Below are 26885 nucleotides of genomic sequence, written 5' to 3'. Positions count from 1 at the left end.
TGATGTGCATGTCTGATCCTTCTCTATTACTACATTGTTCAGATTACTGTGGCTAGACAGTATGTCTTGAAATAACAGTGTGATTCCTCTAACCTTATTCTTCTTTATCAGTATTTGTATAGCTATCCTAGTTCCCCTATCTTTCCTATAAACTTTAGAATCAGATTGTCTGGGTTTTTTTAAGCTGATGGCATTCTTTTCTGCTTAAAAATTTCTATTTTGAGATAACTATAGATTCACTTGGGTTTGTAAGAAATAGTACCATGAGATTTCCCCAACAGTAACGTCTTGACTATAGCACAATATTGCAAGGAAATTGATATTGATAAAATCACTGATGTTATTCAGATTTCATTAGTTTTACATATACCTTGTATGTGTATGTGCTCATTTTATCATATGGACACATTCAGGTGACAACCACCACAGTCAAGAGGCAAAGCAATAAAGATGTGAGAGCAATTTTTATCATTTATAGCCACAGCCACCATGCTCTCTCCCCTTCATCATTCCAGGCAACCACTGATTTACTTCCAATCACTTAATTTTATCATTTTGAAAATTATATAATAAAGAAAGCATATAGTATGTAACCTTTAGAGAGTAGCTTTTTTCATGCAGCACAGTTCCCATGAGACTCATCCAAACTGTTGCATATATCAGTAGATCATTCCTTTTTATTGCTGAGTAGTATTTCATGGTATGGCTATAACACAGTTTGATCATTTACCTCTTGAAGAACAGTGGGATTGTGCAGATATTGCTCACTATAAATAAAGCTGCTATGAACACTAACATAAAAGTCTTTGTATGAACATCAAGTCCCCCCCCGGAATAAATTTGCAGTAGTGTGATTTCTGGGTTGTACTGTAAGTACATATTTGGTATTTTAAGAAAGTGCCAAACTTACCAGAGCAGTTATACCACTCTACATTTCTGCCAATAATGTGTAAGTGATCCAGTTTATCTACCATCATTAGGAGATATCATTATTTGTTAAACTTAGCCATTCTGATAAGTGAGTAGTGATAGAAGTTTTCATTTTCCTAGTATCTAATGAAATTGAACATCTTTTCACGTGACTATTTGCTATCTGTGTATCCTTTCAGGTAAAGTGGCTGTTTATGAATTTTCTAACTGGATTGTTTGGAATTTTTTTTATCCTGTTGAGTTTCAGTGTTTCCTATATATATTTTAGATACAAGCCTTTTGCCAGATACATATTTTACAAATATTGGCTCTTCATCTGATACTTTTCTTCTTATCCTCCTCACAAGATCTTTCACAGAGTGTTTTACTTTGAGATCCCTTTATGATTTTTTTTCATTTCACAGATAGTGCTTTTGGTATAAAGTCTAAGAACAATTTGCCAGCCCTACATCCCAAAGATTTTCCCCTCTTTGGTCTTCTAAATATTTTTTAATTCTACATTTTGTGTTCAAATCCATAATCAATTTCCAGTTTTTCTACTTATTTCCCTTCTAGACCATAAGGATTAGGTTGAGGGTCACTTTTATTGTATCTGATGTCTCCTGCTCTGGGACTCTTTGTTGAAAAGGCTGTTTTTCTTCCAGTGTTTACCTTTTTTTATTTATATTCATCGTGGTAAAATAAATAAAACATAAAAGTTGCCATTTTAAAAGCATTTTAACTATCAATGTGGCACTGCTTGCATATGCAGTGTTACACAAACATCAATTCTATCTAGTTCTAAAACTTATTATTACTGCAAACAGAAACTCTGTAACCGTTAGTAACTCCCCAGTCCTCTCTCCCCCTAGTTCTGGTAACTTTAGTTTACTTTCTGTCTCTACAAATTTGCCTACTGTAGATATTTCATACACACAGAGTTATACTGTATCTTTTTACTTCTAGCTAGTTTCACCTTAGCATATTGTTTTCATCTTATCCTGATAGCTCAGTTGGTAAAGAATCTGCATGTAATGAGGGAGACCTGGGTTCGATCCCTGGGTCGGGAAGATCCCCTAGAGAAGGGAAAGGCTATCCACTCCAGTATTCTGGCCTGGAAAATTCCATGGTTGCAAAGAGTTGGACACAACTGAGTGACTTTTCACTTTCACATTGTTTTCAAGGTTCATCCATATTGTAACAACCCTGTTGTAGCAGACCTTATTCATTTTTATGGCTGAATAATATTCCATTAAATATATGTATATATGAAAATATATATACACACTGTATTTTATTTATTAATTCACTTGCTGATGGATCCTTGGTTTGTTTCCAACTTTTGGCTATTATTCACTCTGAAACCCAAGATCATGATTTACCCTTGTATTTTTTTTTAAGAGTTTTATGCCTTCACCTCTTACATTTATGTCACTGATCCATTTTGAGTCAACATATATATATATATATATATATATATGGTGTGAGGTAGTGGTCAATGAATTGCTCTGCATCTTTGTCAATATCAAATGGCATCAAGAAAATGAAAGAGAACTCACAACAGAATGAAATTTTTGCAAATCATATGTCAAACACAGGAGACATTCTCTTTAGCTCATGAATTATCTAGAAGTGGATCTGTTTAGTTACCAAGTGTTTGGAGATTTTCTTGTTAACTTTGTTATTCATTTCTAGTGTGATCCTGTTGAGGTCAGAGTACTCATTCTGTTTGATTTCAGTACATTTAAATTTGCTGAGGGTTTTTTTTGGTGGGGGGGACAGGATACAGTCTATATTATATGATTTGCGAACACAGGGAAAGAACATGTCTTCTGCCATTCCTGCACTGAGGTTTCTATCAATGTCACACAGATCCTGTTGGCTGATGGCATAGTTCAGCACCATCTTGTATCTTTAATAGTTTTGTTTAGTCTTTACATCAGTTACTAAGAGAAAGGTATTGTTGTTCTCAACTATAGTTATAGGTTTATCTATTTCTCCTTTGGATTTGTCAGGTTTGCTTTATGTACATTGGAGTTCTATTTTTGGGTTCATATACATTCAGAATTGTTATGTCCTCTTGATGAATTTACTGTTTTAAAGTCATTATGTAATGCCCCTTGTTTCTTCTGGTTTTGTTCGCTCTGAAGTTTACTTTATCAAATATTAATATAACTACTCCATCTCTGACTTGTATATTTTTTCCATTCTTTAATTTTAATCTACCTATTTGTTGCTCTTTATTCAGTAAGTCACATACAACTCTTGGGCTACAGTTCATGGGGTCACAAAGAGTCAGACATGACTGAGTGACTAAGCACAGAGTGAGTCTTATGTACTAACTTTGTCAGATACTTGTCTGGGCTTCCCTGGTGGCTCAGATGGCAAAGGATATTCTGGGAATGTGGGAGGCCTGGGTTCGATCCCTGGGTTGGGAAGATCCCCTGGAGAAGGGAACAGCTACTCACTCCAATATTCTGGTCTGCAGAATTCCAAGGACTTCTTCATGGGGTCGCAAAGACTCGGACACTGAGTGACTTTCACTTTGTCCAACACTTTGCATCCCCATGGACTATAGCACATCAGGCTTCCCTGACTTTCACCATCTCCTGGAGTTTGTTGAAACTCATGTCCACCCAATGGTTGGTGTCCAACCATTTCATCCTCTGCCATTCCGTTTTCCTCCTGCCTTCTATCTTTCCCAGCATCAGGGTCTCTTCCAATGAGTTGGCTCTTTGCATCTTAATTCTCTGTTAGAGAAATTTTATGTTAGATGCTATAATTTTTTTAAGATAATAATTCAAATACCTCTTTCTTTTCTGTTGACATCTATTAATTACTCTTCCTCATTCAAGTTGAGATTTTTGTAGGTTTTGGTATGGTGAAAATTTTTGGTCATATCCTGGCCATTAAGAATATTTGGAGATTCTGGTTCCCGTTGAAATTGCTTTTAACAGTTATTTAAACCTATATGCAGGTCAGGAAGCAACAGAACTGGACATGGAACAACAGACTGGTTCCAAATAGGAAAAGGAGTACATCAAGGCTGTATATTGTCACCCTGCTTATTTAACTTATATGCAGAGTACATCATGAGAAACGCTGGGCTGAAAAAAGCACAAGCTGGAATCAAGATTGCCAGAAGAAATATCAATAACCTCAGATATGCAGATGATACCACCCTTATGGCAGAAAGTGAAGAGGAACTAAAAAGCCTCTTGATGAAAGTAAAAGAGGAAAGTGAAAAAGGTGGTTTAAAGCTCAACATTCAGAAAACTAAGATCATGGCATCTGGTCCCATCACTTCATGGGAAATAGATGGGGAAACAGTGGAAACAGTGGCTGACTCTATTTTTCTGGGCTCCAAAATCACTGCAGATGGTGATTGCAGCCATGAAATTAAAAGACGCTTACTCCTTGGAAGGAAAGTTATGACCAAACTAGACAGCATATTAAAAAGCAGAGACACTACTTTGCCAACAAAGGTCCATCTAGTCAAGGCTATGGTTTTTCCAGTGGTCATGTATGGATGTGAGAGTTGGATTGTGAAGAAAGCTGAGCGCCGAAGAATTGGTGCTTTTGAACTGTGGTGTTGGAGAAGACTCTTGAGAGTCCCTTGGACTGCAAGGAGAGCCAACCAGTCCATCCTAAAGGAGATCAGTACTGGGTGTTCATTGGAAGGACTGATGCTGAAGCTGAAACTCCAGTACTTTGGCCACCTCATGCGAAGAGTTGAATCATTGGAAAAGACCCTGATGCTGGGAGGGATTGGGGGCAGGAGGTAAAGAGGACAACAGAGGATGAGATGGCTGGATGGCATCATTGACTCGATGGACATGAGTTTGAGTAATCTCTGGGAGCTGGTGATGGACAGGAAGGCCTGGCATGCTGTGATTCATGGGGTCGCAAAGAGTCGGACATGACTGAGCGACTGAACTGAACTGAACTGAACTAACCTATTTTGGTTCAAAATACATGTCCTGGCTCATGTTTAAAAGCTGTGGTTCAAATTACAATTTGGTTTTCAAAGAGGCTTTGCAGTGCTTCTCTGGTCTGTACGTACTACCCAGAGTTCAGTCTAAAACATGGATGGTATTCCAAACCAATGTTTAATTATTACATCTTCTGCTCTGTTATGTCTGTGTGGTTTCATGTACATGTTATATGAAGATCTGCACAGGATTTTATACACAGGTTTTTAGACTTCCTTTCTCCAGTATGTCAGTGCCTCCAAAAATTAAATACAGAAGTATTGTGTGATCCTGCAATTCCACTTTGGGGTATATACTAAAAAGAACTGAAAGAAGATTCTTTAAAAGATAGTTGTACATTCATGTTCATAGCAGCATTATTCAAAATAGCCAACAGGTGGAAGAAAACCAAATGTTTTCAGCAAATAAGTGGATAAGCAAAATGTGGCATATATATACATTAGAATATTATTCAGTCTAAAAAAGGATGTAAATTCTGTTGCATGCCACAACATGAATGAACCTTGAGGACATTATGCTAAATTAAATAAAACAGTCACAGAAAGATAAATACTGTATGATTCCACCTATATGTGGTATCTAAGATAGTCAAATTCATAGAAACAAAAAGTACAATGGTGGTTATCCAGGACTGAAGAAGAAGGAAAGGGAAGTTGTTTAATGGGTACAGGATTTCAGATCTGCAAGTCAAAAAAGTTCCAGAGATTTGCTTCATAGCAATGCGTATATACTTAACATTACTGAACTGGATACTTAAAGACATTTAAGATGGTCAGTTTTATATGCTTTTTAACAGAATTTTTTAAAACGAAGGAAACTCTGTCATCTGTTTACAGTACAGATGAATTTGTCATTCGGCAAAGTGAAATGGGGCTTCCCTAGTAGCTCAGCTGGTAAAGAATCTGTCTGCAATGTGGGAGACCTGGGTTCAATCCCTGGGTTGGGAAGATCCCCTGGAGAAGGGAAAGGCTACCCACTCCAGTATTCTGGCCTGGAGAATTCCATGGACTGTACAGTCCATGGGGTCACAAAGAGTCGGAGACGACTGAGTGACTTTCACTTCCATCCTTTTGGGCTCCCCTTCTGGCTTAATTGGTAAAGAATCCACCTGCAATGCTGGAGACCTGGGTTTGATCCCTGGATTGGGAAGACCCCCTAGAGGACAGAAAGGCTACCCACTCCAGTATTCTGGCATGGAGAATTCCATGGACTGTATAGTCCATGGGTCGCAAAAAGTCGGAGACGACTGAGCGACTTTCACCTCACTCACTTTCACAGTGAAAGGAGTCAGACATAAAACAATATTGAACAATTATACTTATATGAGATAACTAAAATAGTTAAATTTATAGAGAAAAATAGGATAGTGGTTGTTAGGGTTTGGGTGGAGGGGAGATGAAGGAGCTATTATTGAATAGGTACAGAGTTTCAGCTTGAGAGATGAAAAAGTTGTAGAGATGGATGGTGGTGACAGTAGCAAAACAAGGTGAATATACTGAATGCCATTAAACTGGACACTAAAAAGTAGACTGGGCTTCTCTGTGGCTCAGTAGTGAAGAATCTGCCTGCAAAGCTAGAGATGTGGCTTTGATCCCTGGGTCAGGAAGATACCCTAGAGAAGGAAATGGCAATCAACTCCAGAATTCTTGCCTGGGAAATCTCATGGACAGAGGAGCCTGGTGGGCTATAGTCCATGGGATAACAAAAGAGTCAGACATGACTTAGTGATTAAACAATAAAAAGAGTAGGTATATGTATATGTACACCAGATTCACCTGAAACTAACACAGCACTGCAAATCCACTATGAGTGCCGTCGTCTCAGACATGTAAGACTCTGCAACCCTGCAGACCGTAGCCTGCCAACCTCCTCTGTCCATGCGATTCTCTAGGCAAGAATACTGGAGTGGGTTGCCATGCCCTTTTCCAGGGCATCTTCCCAACTCAGGGATTGAACCCAAATCTCTTAAGTCTCCTGCATTGGAAGGTGGGTTCTTTACCACTAGCACCACCTGGGAAGCCCAACTACACTCCAATTAAAAAAAAAATTTTTAATAGTTAACATGGTAATTTTTATGCTAAATATATTTTACCAGAAAAAAATCACTCTCTAGAAAACATCTCTCAGTAATCCTCCCTCTACCCTTAAGTAGGCAGAGGCCAGAGAGGAGTACCACTTCTGACATAAAGACAGAAGTCATTACAGGGGTCTGCTCATTCCCTTCAGGGTCACAGCCTCAAGCTGTGAGACAGAGGAGAGTGCTTTTCTGTGGTGTTCCCCTGAGTAGGACTGGTATGGTAAAAACATTTATAGCCTGCTGGGTGACCCTAATGCCAATTCTCTGGCTAGAAAAAGCAGATTTTTGTGGGGCTTTTTTTTTTTTTTCCCTCTGCAGCTGTAGGTGTTTCTGTACAGATCTCTTCAGAAGTCACGTCAGGATATATGAGGAAAAAAACAAAAATTACCAACAGGGAAACTTGCTTTAATACTAGGAAGTGCCTTCAGTCTTATGAACCCAGCCAGTCCACCTTCATTACTTCACGTTTCAGAGTCTTCTGTCAGAAGTTTTGTGAATTTTTTCCAACTTTTAATTTTTTTTCATGTGTTTGTAAATCTTGGAAAGAACAGGGTAGAATGTGTAGAAGTTCTAATAGCCGCTACTTGTGCATTTCCACAGTCCTGATTTCCTCTTTTATTACTTAACAGCTTTTTACCACTTAGTAATTCTTGATATTACATTTTCCTGTTCTAGGTACTGCTGTGGTATTCCTGTTCTGACTAGACTATGAGTGACATGCAATTTTTATTAATGATGAAGTGTAAACTATGACCATCAATATGATGGAGGTATGTAGAAGTAGACTTTGGAAATGAAGACATCAACACACAGAGAAACTAAAGGACTGGGAGGATCATCTACACTGAAGGTGAAGTCACAAGACAAGAGAGAAAGTCAATGTGCCGGGAGCGCATTGTCTCAGCACCACGACCACATTAGGCCATGACCATGAGGCACTTGGACAATGAACCTAGAAGCTCTGAAAGAACATCCAGTTTCAGTCTGATTCAAATAGCTTGCATGGACCAGAAGGGTAACATCACTGTTAGGTAATGTCAGAACCCTAGTCTGGGGTCAGGAAATCTAGTTCTAATTCTCTAGTCTGGGGTCAGGAAATCTAGTTCTAATTCTGGCTTTATCATGAACATTCTAGTCCTCAGCAATACATCTCTCTTCTTTGAATTCAGGTTCAAACCACAGTTCTTCACTGTGAAATAGGATGTTCATTTCTTTTCTGTTTGCCTCACAGAAGGCTGGGAAGGGAGTAGTACATGCCACGTTCTCTAATATAACCATCCAATGGTTTGTCTCTACTTTTGGCTGCCCAAGTACATACATTCTACAGAAAAGCATATGATATGTCCTCGTCCCTGCTATGATCCAAGTCTTCCTGCGTTGTCCCTTGGACATTGCTAGCGTCTACTGCCCAAATCCATGACAATTCTCCCTCACAGATTCTCAGAAAAGTCCTTCTAAAACAATAAGCTAATCTGTTCTCTAAAACCTACCATGGCTGCCCAGTACACATTTAGGGATCTCTGTGACCCAGTCTCAGTAAGCCTTGCCCCCTGGTGTTCCCGAAGTGGATTAGTTCCCTGGTGTCCCCGAAGTGGATTACTCTTGGCATCCATACAGTCTAGCTCACGGGTCTACAAACTTGCTATTTCTCCTTTGGATGCCTTTAACTAAGCTGTTGCCTCTGCCCAGAATATCCTCGTTCTCCATCTCTGCTTGGGAAAATACTATTTTTCCTTCAAGGCTCAACCCAAACACTGTTCTGAGCACACAGATCATTTTTCTCAAAAGAGGAGGTGGCCTCTTCCTCCTCCACTGAGGTTCTACTGCATTTGCCTTACTCTTCTCTGGAAGGCACTCACCACGAATGGTCCTATGCTGGGTTTATTTGTAAACATGCCATGTCTCCTTCACTGGCTGCAAACAGCTCTTGGGCATGCCTCTGTCTCACTCCTCTGCCTCTCACTAGCGCTCAAAAGAAGGATATAGCAGGAACACAGGCGACGCCGAGGAGATATTAGTTAAACAGACTGCTAAGCTAGGGCAGGGAGGTAAGCTGCAAGCATGTTTGCAGGGAGGACAAATTTGAGCTATGTGTGGAGACTACATAGAGTGTGTGATTTATGAGCCTGTGATTGAGAATGCAGGGGTGCAGATATGGTCTGTAAAGGAGAAGTGATCCATGTATGTGTGTTATGTGCAGATGTGCCAGGTGAATAAGGGAGAAACTCCCAGGGCTTGTCCCCTCTACAGCTTGGGCCAGGCTGGAGTCATCCACTGGTCTTTTCTCCTCCCACCCTGGTTCCTTCTTTCCTACCTTATTTGTACATCACTCTCCAGTCCATGGGCCCCATTTTCAACAGCTTTCTCAAAGGACATCATGGTATTCTCAGGCCCCAGCTGTGGAAGAAAAGGACATCAGGCCGTTAATTTCAGTCTTTTCTGCCAACATCCCTTTCAGGTTAGGGAGGGGGCCCAGGAAGAAAGGACTTTAGGAAGAGAGTTTGACTCCCTTGGCTCTTTGTTCAAATCTGATTTGGAGACTCTGCTCATCTGAGGCAATGTCACTGAGACACAATAAAGAGAAATGGACAGAGAACTAGGTGACCTGGGTTCAAGTCCAATCTCTACATTTAACTCCTTATTCGTGTCATCTCAAGTCAACTCCTTTACTTTTCCAGGCAGTTCCAAGGATCTGATGTGCCCTCCACACCCACGCACACCTGTACTCACCAACATCCATCATGCTCAGACCTACCATGGCCGCACCTCTATGTCCGAAGAAGTATGGCTTGGGTCCTAATTTATCCTTCTCTTGAACGCAGGGAGAATAAATCCCCAATGGCACCACATAGAGACACAAAAGTATAAGAACAAAGGGCAACCCAATAGCCACTTGTAAAGCTGAAAAAGTTGGAAGGAGAAAGTGACAAAAAGTAAAAGAGGAATGGAGAACCATCCTAAGCAGTAACTATCCGCAAAAGAACAGTAAGTAAATACTTAGTACATGGGTTCACTGCATCTGTAGACTCACTGATTTACTGTCTATTTCTGTCACATCCCCGTATTCTTTCAGTGATTTGAAAGTGAAGAACTATCCAAATAAAAGTTTATTATTCAGTCGAAATTATTATAAATGCAAATTTACAAGGGAATGAATTGTACGGGAGGCAGGAAGGACAGGGAATGTTAAGGAATAACTTCTAAGAAGGAGGAGGAGTTTGGTTGGTTCTGAGAAAGCCCTCAAGCCCTTAAAGGTCAGCCTAAAATGCCCCATATTGAAGACAGTGAGTGATAGTGGAAGAGACACTAGTTGAAAGACATCCACATTCAAAGCCAGAATTTACTATTTTCTAATTTTGTAACTCAGACATGTTGTTTAACCTCTTTGGGCCTTCATTTTCTTCATTCTGAATAATGGTGCTATTTTGCTACTAACATCTATCTCATATAATTGATATGACAGTGTTGACGTGTCACAGATCCTCAATAAATAATACATACTTCACTCTTCCCACCCCTCTTTCAGACACACACACATACTGTCTGACCATAATACCTGTTATCACTGGCCATTCCCCAACACTTACTGTTTTAGAGTATTTTTACTCTGAGGATTTTACCCATTTGAACATTTAAAAATTACCACCTATGTCACTTTCAAATTTAGATCTGCCAGCTCTAACCTCTCAATTTTGTGCGCATGTTACACCTCTTGTTTCTTTCTCTTTCAATATTTGTAATCTGGAATCTTCTCATTCTAGCTAAAATTCAGGAAATGAAAAAGAAAAGAATTCATTATTGTCCCCTTTAAGTTCTTGCTCCCAAAAAAAATTTCCTAAAATTCACTGGCCACGTACACATACCCACATGTATAAACACTCAATAGCAATACTATCAGTTGAGTTTTTCTCCTTCCTGCATTCTTGCACAACTCGGGAAACAAGTACTCCCTATCTAACCATCAGTAAAAAAAGAGACACAGACAGAAAGCCCTCCTAGTTTCTCAGTAAGGGGGCTGAGAGATAACTCCATTCTCAAAATAGTTTCACATACAGCTCTGGTTCTTTGTTTCCATGATATTAGGGCAAAGAATGCAGAGGGAACAGTGGCCGAAGGAGACATTTCTGCTTCTGTGGAAGTCCTCAGAAGTGATAGGAACTCACCAGGGCCTGCTTTGAAGGACTAAGATGTATCCAGGGGATATCTTCACCTGGTTCTTAAGTTTAAAGTAGTAGTGTTGGAATACAACCTAAAAGAACTGACTTGTACCATCACTGTTCAAAAATATTAAAATCTCCTCTACCCTCCCTAAAACTACTCCAATTTATTCCCAAGCAGTTAATTTGTAATAACAGAGAGAAAATTCTCATTTTATAGAAGGAGAATCCCTCTTTAGAAGAGGGTGTGTTTGATCAGAGAAATGCTATGACAGGTCCATGTAGGGTTGTGAGCCTGACCAGAAGGAGCATGCCTAAGTAACAAGCTAAATGAATTTCAAAAAGCTACAGTGCTGGGTATCTACCAAGCTTGTTTGGCTGAGCGAAGTACACTAGCTAAAGCCAGAGCTGGAAGAATCAGGAAAGGTCCCCCCCTCAGGATATACCTTCTCCTTCCAAATGAATCAAGTAGAAGGCCACAGGCCACGAAAGCAAAACCATCACAGATATGCTGCCCAGGTGTATGTAGGGAGCAAAGACCTGGGAGAAAATTAAAAAGTCAGCCTGAACACATCTGGACAGACAGGGCTACAATTAAGGATGGTGCTTACCTGCAGTGACAGCCCGATGGTGAACCACCTGTCTTTCCAGTAAGTTAATAAAATCCAGAGAAAAAATGAGCAAAACAGCATCACTATCAGAATCAGGATCTGGGGGGGGAAAAAAAGAATACCTTGACTTCTAAGCACTAAACTTGAATCAGAACTGTCCTTGGGAACCATATGTACTCACAATTTCAGGGACTTCATTACCTCATCTTTTTAATCTAACCATTCTTTAACAGTACATGAATCTAATAATTTACCTTCCTTGCTGCTTCATGCAGCATGGCTGAAAAAAAAAAAAAAAGGAAAAAAACCTACACAGCTATGTGGTCTGATTCCTTTACTGATTTATTATCTCCACATCTGCTTGGCCCTCAACATTGCTTGGCAGGTCTCATTCAGTTTCAAAAATAGCCATTACAAATATTCACTGCTTTTTTTTTTTTTTAAATACGACTCAATACAATCTCAGGTAAACAGTATTTTGTTCAATATGTTTTCCCCAAATAGACTATAAGCTTCATGAGATCAGGGATGATACTCATTTATGATTATATATTTGCTGTCTTTAGAATGTCTGACACAAAGTAAATTTTCTATAAATATTAACAGATGAAAAACCCTGCTGGCCAGAAAACTATACTTAGCCATAGGTAAACAATGAGGCCAAGAAGATATAATTTAAACTTCTTCCCTTCAAACAGACAGTTTTCTACATCTGTGTAGCTCCTAGACAGTGCTTGGTCTCCTCCTTTCCATGATTCTGTATCTTAAATAACTCACAAAATAACTCTAGGTCTTGCTGCCTTCAATGATTAATTTTTCAAACATTTAAGAAAGAAATATTTCAACTTTAACAAACTCTTCCAAGAATAAAGAGGGAATTTTATCTAACTTGTTTTTTGAAGCCAACAAAAGCACTGATACTCAAACTCAATAGGGATGTTACAGGAAACAAAAACTACAGTCCAAACTCTTCTATATATAGATCCATATAGATGTGAAAATCTTAAATAACTTATCAGCAAACCACATGTATCACAATACAAACTTTAAGAGACAAATCAGACTCACATGAATCTCATGTGATTCTGTGATCTTACTCAACACGAAGCTTTACGAATGATTTAAGGCATTAAGCAACTTAGCACGCATGCACGCACACACGCAAGGTACAGATAAAACAGTTTTCCTTGGAGAAATCTGTAAAATGTAGGAACTCATATAAAAGTCTTTCCTCTCTTATATTAGGATACATTCTGGTCTGGGACTTAAAATGTGAGGTGTGTTTTGAACAAAGTATGTGGAAACTTTTCTCCACAGAAGGAATCTTTAAGTTACGGTGGATCCTTTTCTCACATATTCTGTTAACTATACAACTCCAGCCAGCAATGCCTCCCACTTACAAATCTATAAATTCTAGGTTTATTTATTGCAAGCAACCTAGATACAACAGGTTAGAATCCTGTTGTATAGAAATTTTCATAGATAAGGACTCTCCATTGTATTTTGACTAATAAATCTCTTTAGTACATTTATTAGGAGATGGGGTTATTAGCTATTTTATAATGAGCTTTGATTGAGATCATTCATTGCTCTCTGAACATGCCTAGGCAGAAGGCCTACTATTAGGCTGGTACTAATCCTTTCCTCCCAGATTTATTCTTCTTTTATTTATTTATTTTAATTGGAGGTAATTACTTTACAATAGTGTTGTGGTTTTTGCCATACAGCGACATGAATCAGCCATGGGTGTGCATGTGCCCCACTATCCTGAAACCCCCTCCCACCCCCCTCCTCACCCCATCCAATACTGGAAAAAGAACTGCCACACGACCCAGCAATCCCGCCGCTAGGCGTGCACACCAAGTTAACCAGAGCTGAGAGAGACACGGGCACCACAACGTTCACTGCAGCTCTGTTTACACAGCCAGGACCTGGAAGCAGCCTAGAGGTCCATCAGCAGATGAATGGATAAGGAAGCTGTACATATACACCATGGAATATTACTATAAAAATGACGTATTTGAGTCAGTTCTAATGAGGTGGATGAAACGGGAGCCTGTTATACAGAGTAAAGTAAGCCAGAAAGAGAAACACCAATGCAGTGTATTAAAGCATATATATGGAATTTAGAAAGATGGTAATGATGACCCTATATGCAAGACAGCAAAAGAAACACAGATGTAAACAACAGACTTTTGTACTATGTAGAAGAAACAAGGGTGAGACAATATGGGACAACCCAGGTGTACTCTTTTCACACCAAAATTCCAAGCCCTAAAGAAACTCCCCTGCCAGGAAGATTTAAAGGTCACAGGTTTAAAGGCCTAACCAAGTTAGTTATCTAACAAGGGTATTTCAACTCTTCTCATCTCCAGTTTCACCACTTTTCATTGGCTATGAATTCATAACAGCAATTAGATCACACAATACCTTAAGAGATGAAGGCATTTTAACAAAACCCTGTAGAATTTGTGTCAGAATGAATTCAAAGGATGCTAGCCAAGGAGGGGGAAAAATGTAATATTAAGGATGCTAGACAAGAAGAAAATAAAGTAATATTAAATCAGCCTGGATTTATTGATATGTGTACACTTATCAAAGATTCTGAATTCAATATACCAGCATCTAGGTATTATAACTCCAGTATTTTTGCCTAAAGAATTCCGTGGACGGAGGAGCCTGGTGGGCTGCTGTCCATAGCGTTGCACAGACTCGGGCATGACTGAAGCAACTTAGCATGCATGCATGCATTGGAGAAGGAAATGGCAATCCACTCCAGTGTTCTTGCCTGGAGAATCCCAGGGACAGAGGAGCCTGGTGGGCTGCCGTCTGTGGGGTCGCACAGAGTCGGACACGACTGAAGCAACTTAGCAGCAGCAGCAACAGCAGGTATTATCCATCTCAAAAGGGTTCTAATTGCTTGGTTATTTGAAACCTTGGCTCAATAGTAGCCCATGCCTTATAAAATTAGGATGCCAGCAATTTCTTGGTATAATGTGGAAGAAAAAAATCCAATGATTTATTTAGAAAAGGTTACTGGAATGATATTAATATCACCTATGATAAGCTAACCTGCTCCATACTGGGCTCTATGGGAGGTCTCAGAAGACACTGAGAAACACACTGGTGAGGAGAGTGTCAGCATCCTTGAAAAGCACTGCAGTGGCCATGCTTTATGCCTGGATAAAGGTGAGAGGTGCTGCCACAGAAACTGGCTTCCTGAGTTCAAAGGCAGTGATGAGATTCTGCTGTGGCAGAGGCCAAGTGGCAGCACTCACTGCCAGGGGCAAGGTAAGCATGGTTTCTGTAAAAGGCACAAGCCTGGAATGGTAATCAGAATGGTTTACCCCATAGGGACTCTCAGTAGTGACAAACTGCTCATGGTGTCCCAACTCCAAAACCTGTGGGAATCTCAGTAAGGCCTATATGATCAGTCTTCAATTTCTTGTTTCCCTGTATGATCCTATGACTTTAATCTCCATTCATTCTAACTCTTAAGTTTATATTTTCAGTTCATACTTCCCTTTTGAGTAAAAGGAAATTTAAGGAGACCACTCAGAGTTTGACATGTTCCTTGATTGGAGAAAACACAAAGAATGTTATCAAAACCATGCCTGAAAAAGTCTATAAATAGCAAGAGGCTGTGCTGGAGATTCTTAAGCCCATGGCAGAACCAGACAAGGCAGGCAATGTTGGAAATGAGCTGCATGTCTTCAGGTGATGCCTGCTTCTTCATATCAGATATGGATCCTCTGTTACTGCTAGTATAATTTTATTTTTTAATTTAGTTATTTTTTAAAAGTTTTATCAGAATATAGTTGCTTCACAATGCTGTTAGTTTATTCTCTATAGCTAATTAATCAGCTGTATGTAGACATATGTCCCCTCCGTTTTGGATTTCTTTCCCATTTAGGTGACAAGAGAGCACTAATTAGACTTCCCTGTGCTATACAGTAGGTTCTCATTAGTCATCTGTCTTATACATAGCTATTAATAGTGTACATATGTCAATCCCAAGCTCCCCACTCATTCCACCCACTTCCCTTCTAGTGTAATTTTAAATGGTTCCAAACTAAGGGACAGTTAAAGGACCTCAACAAAAAAACTTCAGGGAGTATAGGAAGACATGTATTAAGTGTACCAAGAGAGCTGCAGTCAAGGTTCTCAGTGGTAAGGTGTTTGAAAATACACAAGGAAAAATCCACAGGATTAAGAGCCAAAAACTGCATCTACATGGTCCTGATGAAACCAACCCCTCCTTGTGGGACTGTGTTCTTTTACCCTATCTCTCCTTCCCCTGATCGATACACTGGAATAAAGGTAAAAGACAATTATACTCTTTCCATCACTGCAGGTTTCCAGGCCTGGGTCATGTGAAACAGAGGAAGGGAAAAGTCTCATAAAGTTGGAGTTCAGTCTACTACAATGAACTGAAATTCTTAATGACTGAAATAAGAAAGTTCTTGTGACTGTAAAGGACCGGGAAAATAATGGAGCTTGCCCAAGATTTTATGGAGATAGGAAGAACAGAGTCACAGAGTGAGTTTAAAATGGAGAAGTGGGAAAAAATAGTTTGGGTTCAGCTTGGTTGGTAAGCCAGTTCCATCTGTTGGAAACGGAATGATTTTAGTTGAAACAGTGTACCCAGATTTCTCCTCTCTAAGGGAGGCAAAGAAAGGGAAGTGTTAAATGCAGAGCTTTTCCCTTTCTGCATTTAACACTTAGTGCCAAAGAGGCACACGCGGTCCTGATCTCAGGTCTCCTATGAAGATTCAGATGTCTTACCTTATGATACCAGTGCAGGTACAGTTGATTTTTTTCCCAACACAACAAAAATCCAAGTACCTGAAAAAACAAAGAAGAAAGAAGAGATTACTTTGAAATCACCAAGATGCTACCCAAAACACTGTTCTGAACTCAAAATTCCTTACACAGTCTGGCATCATCTTCACTTCTTGCTGCACCTGCTCTTTTCAGCATCTAAGAGATTGCCACACTGTCCCTCTGCCTAAATAGCTCTCCCTCACCAAGCTACTGACCCTTCAAACACAGTTCACATGTCAGCTCCTAGTTGTCACTTTCACCAGCAACCCAGAGAGAATTTATTATTATCTTCTCTGGGATTCTGTAACAATCAGTACACTGATGTCCTTCCTGAGTTCCTACAATTTTCTTTTCCCTGGGATGGAGCTTATCCTTGGTATTACATAGAGACACTAGTGAGGGAACAGAGGTAGGGGTCCTTCCCAGGGTCACTTAAAATCTCTTTTTTGGGACTTCCTTGGTCGTCCAGTCTTGTTATGCAGGTGTTTGATCCCTGGTAGGGGAACTAAGATCCCACACACAGAGAAGCAACTTAGCCCACACACTACAACTAGAGAGTTCGTGCACCTCCATGAAAGATCCTGAATGATGCAACTAAGACCCAAAGGCAGCCAAATAAATAATTTTTTAAAAACTTTTTTGTTCCAACTGTTAAGCACTGTTGTTAGTCAATAAACCTAGATTAGATTTGAATCTAAGTAATCATCAAGTCAGTGTAGAGATGTAGACTAAAAACTGGAGCCTTCAGATGCTTAGGATATTGAGAATTTGACTGTATAAAGCATTCACCTTTTTTTCAAAATAATTTTATGGATATGATTTTATTTGTACTTTGGTGGTAGTGGTTTAGTCACCAAGTCATGCCTGATTCTTATGACCTCATGGACTGTAGCCCATCAGGCTTCTCTGTCTATTCCATGCAGGAACACTGGAGTGGGTTTGCTATTTCTTTCTCTAGCAGATGTTTCCAACCCAGGGCTCAAATCTGGGTCTCCTGCATTGCAGGCAGATTCTTCACCAATTGAGCCACCAGGCCATTTATTTGTACTTAGCCAAGCCTTATAAAATGTCATTTTATTAACTATCTCATTTGAAAGAAAAAACTGAGGCTCAGAAGAGTTATATGACTCGGTCATGGTTACAAAATAATTTAAAGATAAAGCAGAAATAGAATTCAGGTCTCCTCCGTTGTTGCCACTATAGCCAAAAAGAGGAAGCCTAGGGTACAAGGCTGTTTAAAAAAAAAAAAGCATGGCTTACTGGACACTGGAAGTCCGTCTTAGAAGTTACCTAAACCATTTTATTTTGATCATGTATAAGTGCAGTACAATTCAGTGACCAGATTGTTGCCCCAAACGCATCATTCATCAGCATTTTCCTCATAGAAGTTTCTAACTATTTCTGTCTACAGACACCCTCTATGCAATGATTTTCAGAATGATAATACTAACTAGAAATCTGATTTATACCATGTGTCTTAGCATACTTTTCAGGCTTTCTAAAATCTATCACAAGCCTATTGTTTTAGCCATATACCCCATTTTTCTTCAATATCCCCTGCATGCTAACAGTACGATTCTTCGCTCTTATCTAGTCAACCCCATATATCTCTATCTCTGTCTTGCTGACTCTGTCGTGAAATGCCCATGATCTGGACTTTCTTCCCCACTCCCATAGACACATGTCTAAATCCAACATCCTTTCAAGATGCCCGTCCTGTGACCCCTCTTCCTCGAAGCATCACTTAATCCTCTTGACTGAAGGTCTTCCTTCTCAGAACCCAGGCAGAACTTTTTTTAGGTCTCTCTAATGACAATTATAATGCTCTGTCTGTGTTGGTTATTTTCGTCTATGATGTACTTCCCTACTAGATTCTAAACTCATTGAGTTAAGGAGCATTATAACTTTCTGATACCTCTCTATTTGAGGTGCCCTGTATGAAAACAAAAACTGCACCTCTTTGTTCTCTGGAATCTCAGACTTATCACTCATATAATGATTAATACATTTTGCTGAGATAAATATTTATGCAAATGGCAACTGATTTGGGGGTTGGGTTCTTTAGTATCAGTCAGTCAGTGGGGACAAGGAATCATGGAATCAGAGCAAGATACTTATGTCCTATTTTCAAGTGGGCACTGAAAAACTCCAGTAGCCTAAAAGTTAGTCTTCCATAAGCTTTCCACACTTCTGCAGGCTCCTCTGCTGTCTGGTCTCAATTTTTTCATACTACGTGACATTACTATGTCCAGTGTGAATTCTCACACTACATGACACTACTATGTCTGGAAACGGGTAGCGTCTCTATTGCATAAAGATATTTGCTAAAATGTACTTGGCACCTGACTAGGGGACTAGCTTTTGCACAGGACTAGTAAACAAGTTTAGCATACTAGATAATTTGTAAGCCACAGAAAGACTGCTTCTTGGGAGACAGGCTATGAAATCAGTAGATCAATGTGCAGAAGTACTACCATGTGAAGGTGTGAACATCTAAAATGACAATACTATGTGAGCCAGAAAATAAGCCATGAAACAAAGGAAGAGAAAAAGAGTGTTCTGCCACCCTTACAAAGGGTCAAAGTGGAGAGACACACCCTCTACCAGCACAAGTCTATTCCCCACATCTATCCTTCCTCCCTAATATTCAAGTAGCTGATGCAAATCTGAACTCTGCCAGGAATGATCTGAGGGCTCCCAGCACCAATTGAGAACCATACTACTAACAGAGCACCTCATGAGGCTACTCAGGAAGAGAGTGGGAGAAAACGGAAACATTACTCACCAGTAGCAATGCTGTGTAGGCAGCCAGGATCCCAAGGAAACTCAGCAAGACAATGGACCAAAAGAACCAGATTCCTGTACCTAGGAAAACAACCCTGCAAAAATGTGTTTCAATTTCTAAAACATAGAAGTTGGTAGTATCTCTCTCAAGGATACAGTATGAGACTGGACTAGATGAGGCATAAAAAAACAGGAGGATAATAAGAGGAGCAATTTGGGAACGATCTTTGGGGATATTTAGTTGAGAAGTTTTAACTTTATTCGTAGACAATCAGGTACTTTAATGGGATTCTATACAAGTTGTATGGTTTTAAAATTTATTTAGAATACATACTCAAAAATTACATATTCTTTAAAAAAATAAATTCTGGAATGTCAAAAAAGGAAAAGTCATCCATAAGTTCACTGCTGTCATATAGTTACTACTTTCCATTTCAGCAGATTTCTTATCCATATATGTTTTCTTATATAACAGCAAGTCACTATATTAATATCTATATTTGGTGTAAGAGTTTGGACCCCTTAAAAAGAGTTATGGTCTTTTTTTGTTCCTAAAGTAGTTTATGAGATAAAACTGCTAATACATTGATTTGTTAAGTTAAACAATACTATAATTAGTCTAGGTATATGTCACAGAATTTAGACTCTTCAAGATAACAGAAATTATTTCCCCTCCATATGAGACCTAGAGAAATTATATTTTAATAATACAAAATATAGACTACTGAACATATAACTACATTCAATATAAGAAAAATTTCCCTTTGGCCAGGGGTGAGAAGGCACACCAAGAGAAAGAAATAGACAAGCAGCCATCCTAGGCAAGACTGATCCCAGATTGAGACACTCAGAAGAGTACTCTAAAACACGATCTCACAGCCAGGAATCAGAACACGTGTAAGTGATGTTAACAAATGAACCTGTTTGTGTGCTTAGCTGCTCAGTTGTGTCCAACTCATTGCAACCCCATGGACTGCAGCCCGCCAGGCCCCTGCGTCCATGGGGATTCTTAAGGCAAGAATACTAGAGTGGGTTGCCATGCCCTCCTCCAGAGGATCTCCCCAAACCAGGGATCAAACCCAGGTGTCCCGCATTGCAGGTGGATTCTTTACCATCTGAACCACCAAGGAGGCCCATGAATACTGGAGTGGGTAGCTATCCCTTCTCCAGGGGATATTCCCAACCCAGGAATCAAACCAGGGACTCCTGCATTGCAGGCAGATTCTTCATCAGCTGAGATACCAGGAAACCCCATTAAATTAACACAAGAAAGTCAGCTAATACAATAACTTGCAGAAAAATATAATTAATAGAACAATTAGAAAAGAACCATAAAAAATATATTCAAGATCTCCACAGAGTTAAATGACTCATATCCACGTAACAAGAACAGAATATTTAAATGCAAGCAGAGTAATGATCAAACAATGAAATAAAGGGAAAAAAAAACATGCAGGACAGACATAAAGTGTTAGTCATTCAGTCATGTCCGACTCTTTGCAACCCCACAGACTTCAACTTTTCTGTCCATGGAATTCTCTAAGCAAGAATACTAGAGTGGGTTGCCATTTCCTTCTCCAGGGGATCTTCCCAATCCAGGGATTTAACCCATGTCTCCTGCATTGCAGGCAAATTCTTTAGTGCCTGACCCACCAGGAAATCCCCATAAGCAGTCTAAATGTAGCCAAGGAATTAATTAAATGGCTTATGCAAGTAGTGATACTGACTTTACTTTCCAGGTGAGAAAGAAAAGTTAATTTTAGCCCTTAATTGTGCCTCTATCTTTTCAAATCATTTCTCTAGTCACATCAGGTTTTTTCCCCTCCTTATCAACATAATGGTCTTCTTTTCTATATTCAGTCACACGTAAATATTCACACGTAAAAAAATTAGTAGAGTTCCAAATTCTCCCACCAAACTCAGGAGAAGGTCCCACCACAGGCTGAGTACTTCTGGCAAAGGAAGAACTGTGATCTTTTTCTCTCTTTTTCTCTCCCCTTCTTCTACTTTAGGTGATGGTGGTGGGGTAACACAAGGGAGAAGAATGAGAACAGTTTGCTTGGGTGACTGTTTATACACATCAGAGGGAACTGAAATAGGAACTGGGATTATACAGTTACTCAAGACTATACAGTAGTATGAGTATGACATATATATGCAAAGGTATGACAAACCTAGACAATGTGTTGAAAATCAGAGACATCACTCTGCCAACAAACGTCTATATAGTCAAGGCTATGTTCTTCCCAGTGGCCACATACATTTGTGAGAGCTAGACTATGAGGAAGGCAGAACGCCAAAGAATTGAGGCCTTCAAACTGTGGTGCTGAAGAAGACTCTTGAGAGTCCCTTGGACAGCAAGGAGATCAAACCAGTCAATCTTAAAGGAAATCAACCCTGAATATTCATTGGAAAGACTGATGCTAAAGCTGAAGCTCCAGTATTCTGGTCACCTGATGTGAACAGCTGACTTACTAGAAAAGTCCCTGATGCTGGGAAAGATTGAGGGCAGAAGGAGAAGACAGCATCAGAGGATGAGATAGCTGGATGACATCATCAATACAATGGACATGAACTTGGGAAAACTCCGGGAGATGGAGGACAGAGAGGCCTGACATGCTGCAGTCTATGGGGTCCCAAAGAGTTGGACACAATGGGGTGGCTTAACAACAACAAGAACTTAATACATAAAGTAACTAGAGAAATAACAAGAAAATTTCAGTAATTTCCTTTTACTGAAATTAGTAAAAGGGAAGAAATCATAAAGATCGTAATAGAAATAAATGAAATAGAGACAAAACAATAGCAAAGATCAGTGAAGCTAAAAGCTGTTTCTTTGAAAAGCTAAAAGTATAAACATTTAGCCAGACTCATCAAGAAAAATGGGAGAGGACTCAAATCATTCATGTTAGAAATGAAAAACAAGAAATTACAACAGACACCACAGAAATACACAGGATCATAAGAAACTATTATAAGCAACTATATGCAAAAAAAAAAAAAAAAAAGGACAACCTAGAAGAAATGGACAAATTCTTAGAAAGTTACAACCTTCCAAGACTGAAACAGAAAGAGATAGAAAATATGAAGACCAGTCATATGTACTGAAATTGAAAGTGTCATTAAAAGTCTTTCAATAATTAAAGTCCAGGACCAAATGGCTTCATGGACAAATTCCATCAAACGTTTAGACAGGAGTTAACATCTATCCTTATAAAACTATTCCAAAGAAATTTCAGAAGAAAAAATACCCCCAAACTTATTCTGTGAGGCCACCAACACTCTGGTACCAAAATCAGACAAAGATATCACAAAAAAGAAAATTATAGGTCAATAACAGTGATGAATATAGATGCAAAAAATCCTCAACAAAATTCTAGCAAACTGAAAATAATGAATTGAATTAAAAGAATCATACACCATCATCAAGTGGCATTTATCCCAGATATGCAAAGATTCTTCAATATATACAAATACATCAGTATGATATACCATTATCAACAAGTTCAAGAGTAAAAAATCATAAGATTATCTCAATAGATGCAGAAAAACCTTCTGACAAAAATTCAATAGCCATATATGATTTAAAAAAAAACTCCAGAAAGTGGGCAAAGAGGGAACATACCTCAATATAATAAAGGCTGCATATGACAAACCCATAGTTAACATCATACTCAACAGCCAAAAGCTGTTTCCTCTAATGTCACAAACAAGACAACAATGTCCACTCTCACCAGCTTTATTCAATTTTGGACGTCCTAGCCATGGCATTCAGAGGAGATAAAGAAATGCAATAAATTCAACCTGAAAAAGAATAAGTAAAACTGTCACTGTTTGCAGATGACATTATACTATATGTAGAAAATCCTAAAGATGCTACCAGAAAGCTACTAGAGCTCATCAATGAATTTGGTACAGTTGAAGAATACAAAATTAATACACAGAATTCTATTACATTTCTACACATTAACAATGAAAATATCAGAAAGAGAAATTTAAGAAACAAACTAATTTATCATAGCATCAAAAGTATAAAATACCTAGGAATATGCCTACCTAAGGAGGCAGAAAACCTGTACTCTAAAAACCATAAGACACTGATGAAAGAAATCAAAGATGGAAAGAAAAAACATGTTCTTGGATTGGAAGAATCAATATTGTCAAAATGACTATACACCCAAGGCAACCTACAGATTCAGTACAATCCATATCAAAATACCAATGCCATATTTCACAGAACTAGAATAAAAAAATTCAAACTTGTATGGAAACACAAAGACCCTGAATGGCCAAAGCAATCTTTGGAAAGAAAAAGAGCTGGAGGAATCAGGCTTCCTTATTTCATACTATACTAGAAAACTACAGTAATCAAAACAGTATGGCACAAAGGTACAAATACAGGTCAATGGAACAGGATAAAAAACTAGAAGTAAGCTCGCACACCTATGCTCAACTAATGCGTGACAAAGAGGCAAGAATATACAATGGATAAAATACAGTCTCTTCAATAAATGGTGCTGGGAAAACTAGACAGCTACTTTTAAAAGAATCTGATTAGAACATTCTTTAACACCATACACAAAAGTAAAATAAGTAAGAACACTCTTTCACATAAGTGCAGCAAAATCTTTTTTGATATATCTCCTAAAGTAATGGGGGAAAAAAATTAAACAAGTGGAACCTATTTAAACTGAAAATCTTTTGCACAGCAAAGGAAACCATTAACAAAATGAAAAGACAACACATAGAATGTGAGAAAATATTTGCAAATTATGCGACTGACATTTATCTACAAAATAAACAACTCATGCATCTTAATAGGAAACAAGCAATGAAATCAAAAAGTGGGCAGAAGACCTAAACAGACATTTCTCCAAAGAAGAAATAGATATGGCCAACAAACACATGAAAAGATGCTCAACACTGCTATTTATTAGAAAAATGCAATTCAAAACTACAATGAGGTATCACCTCATGGCCAGTCAGTATGGCCATCAGTTAAAAACCTCTGTAACACTATGCACAATAGCCAAGACATGAAAACAACCTTAGTGTCCACTGATGACTTAATTTTAAAAACGTGGTATACACTTACACATACATACCACAAGGGAGCATTATTCAGAAATGTAAAAAAATGAAAAATGTCATTTATGACAACATGGATAGACCCTGACAGCACTATGCTAATTGAAATCAGTCAGATGGAAAAAGATAAATACCATATGACCTCACTTACACATGAAAGATAAAAACAAACCAACCAAACTAACTCATAGACACAGAGAACAGATTGGGGGTTGCCAGAGGACAGGGGTGAGAGGTGGACAAATGAGTGAAGATGGATAAAAAGGTATTAACTTCCAACTATAAAATAAACATGCTCTGGGGATAAAATGCTTACAGCATGGTGACTATAGTCAAAAATACGTATTGTATATTTGAAAGTTACTAGGAGAAAGTTTCTTAAAAATTCCCATCACACACAAAAACTGAAATTACGTGTGATGAAGAATGTTAACCAGACTTATTGTGGTGATCATTCCACAATACATGGAAATAGCAAATCATTATGCTACAATATATACTTAACAGAAATGTAACATTATATTTCAATTATATCTCAATATAAAGTTCTTTAAAACTGAGGGAAATTTTATAAAGAAATGAAACATTTCTTAGTTCCAATATTGTGGAGAAATTTAGAACTTATCTCTAAATAAAGAATGCATATAAATGAGAAAATTAGATTCCACAAGATAAATATATTCAAACAGAGAGAACTAAAAAGAAGTTACTAAAGAAACAAGTTTTGATACCTGGTAAATAATTAAAATAAAACAAATTTAATTAATAAAATTAATAAAAATGATTCAAAATTAGAATAGTCAATGCTGTCAATGGAGGGTTAAAACAGAAAGTCAAATACTTCTATTGTGAATGGAAACTGTACTATCTTTTGAGAAATGCTTTGGTAACAGACACAATGAATTTTACTAGTGTTTATTCTTCTTGACTGAATAATGCCACTTGTGGGAATTTCCTATAAGACTGTAAGTCAGAATACAAAGATTTCTCTTCACTCTTATTTTATAAAAACAGAAAATTAGCCATAAAGCCTAACAATAAAAAGCTGTTAAGTAAGTACACTACACTACCTTCATATCAGGAAATACTTTAAAACCATTTAAAGTGATTATCATTAAGAGTTTTAATAATTTGTCAAAATGTGTACAACTATTCTAAATGAGAGAAAAAATTTAAATTATATATATGGTATGAACATAATATAAAAATAAGCATAGGGAAAAAGACCAGGAAGTATACCAAGTGATTGCTACTCAAGAATAAGACGATATTATCTACTTTCTACATTTCTTAATATTTAAAATAACAAACCATACTTTACTTCTATGAAGGAAAAAATAAACTATATTACATTTTTTAAAAGCCTCACACTCAAAGATACCCCCTTTTCCCTCAAAGACCAACTAATGGGTATGATATATCAGTCAGGCCAGAAAAATGGGAAGAACTAGGAGCAGTCCAGAGTAGGAACTGGGCTACAAATGTGCTGAGATGGGACACTGTTTCTGTCTCCAGAGTCTCAGGGAACCCAGTGAGGACAGAAGGAAGAAGCAGAGGCTGGAGGTGAGGCACAGACATCAGGGTTCATGGACCAAGATCATGAAGACTAACTGGTGTAGGCATCAGTAGGTGCAGGCATCAGTAAATGCAGGCAAAAGAGGCTGAGGAACAAGGGAGTCATCTGAATAGAAGGCGGGGGGGGGGGGGCACTGGAAGCACAGAGAAAGCTTCCCGCTGAGCCAGCTTTGGTCTAAGAGTGAGAGTGAGCAGGGAAGGGAGGTGCAGTAGCCGAGGGCGCTGAGCATCCTTCCTCCTCCCCAGAGTCAGGCCCCCCATCCACCAGCTGCAAAAAATCCAACTTTGTCCACCCTCCCTCTTATGTCACCAGATCTTTTCAGCCTGAAGTAAGATCCTTGTGGCTATTAGACCAAAGAGCCTTACACAAATGAAAATACAAAAAGTGAAACTCACCAGTCAAAGCCATTGTATTCATTTGAAGTTTCTATCCATGTGAAAAGTAAAAGTGTAGATAAGCAAAATGACACAACCAGCCAAGGGTAAAATAATTGCTCTCTCTGGAAAGAGAAGGGAGGAGGCCTCATTTAGCTCCATTTATCAATGGTACCTCAGCAACATCTGTTTATACTCCCCAAAGGTCTATATAGTTACAGTGAGCATTACCCTCTTCAGGCTGGAGAGACCACTGTATTCTTTTACCCCTGTGGAATTTTGTAGAAGCCTATTTATAACATTATAATCATAAGGGATTTGGTTTAGGTCCTACCTTAATGACTTAGTGGTTTTCCCTACTTTCTTCAATTTAAGTCTGAATTTTGCCATAAGTAGTTCATGATCTGAACTACAGTCCGTTCCCGGTATTGTTTTTGCTGACTGTATAGAGTTTCTCCATTTTTGGCTGCAAAGAATATAATCAATGTGATTT

General features: G+C 38.6%; 1 protein-coding gene across 3 annotated transcripts in view; it reads right to left on the bottom strand.

The window, feature by feature from the left end:
- The window catches only part of LOC110123391 (glycerophosphodiester phosphodiesterase domain-containing protein 4-like), a 125209-nt gene that overhangs the window by 79503 nt on the left and 18821 nt on the right, over positions 1 to 26885 (bottom strand). For all 3 annotated transcript variants that reach the window (XM_070457270.1, XM_070457271.1, XM_070457272.1), the window contains exons 3-10: positions 26414 to 26517; positions 19356 to 19449; positions 16532 to 16591; positions 11747 to 11845; positions 11582 to 11675; positions 10662 to 10739; positions 9734 to 9879; positions 9293 to 9375 (exon numbers count right to left, since the gene is read on the bottom strand). In XM_070457270.1, the coding sequence (XP_070313371.1) occupies positions 9293 to 9375; positions 9734 to 9879; positions 10662 to 10739; positions 11582 to 11675; positions 11747 to 11845; positions 16532 to 16591; positions 19356 to 19449; positions 26414 to 26517 (758 nt within the window). The remainder of the gene's footprint in view (positions 1 to 9292; positions 9376 to 9733; positions 9880 to 10661; positions 10740 to 11581; positions 11676 to 11746; positions 11846 to 16531; positions 16592 to 19355; positions 19450 to 26413; positions 26518 to 26885) is intronic.

This window comes from Odocoileus virginianus, chromosome 28, assembly GCF_023699985.2.
Source record: "Odocoileus virginianus isolate 20LAN1187 ecotype Illinois chromosome 28, Ovbor_1.2, whole genome shotgun sequence".
Lineage (NCBI taxonomy): Eukaryota > Metazoa > Chordata > Mammalia > Artiodactyla > Cervidae > Odocoileus > Odocoileus virginianus.
This window is presented reverse-complemented; position numbering and strand designations above follow the sequence as displayed.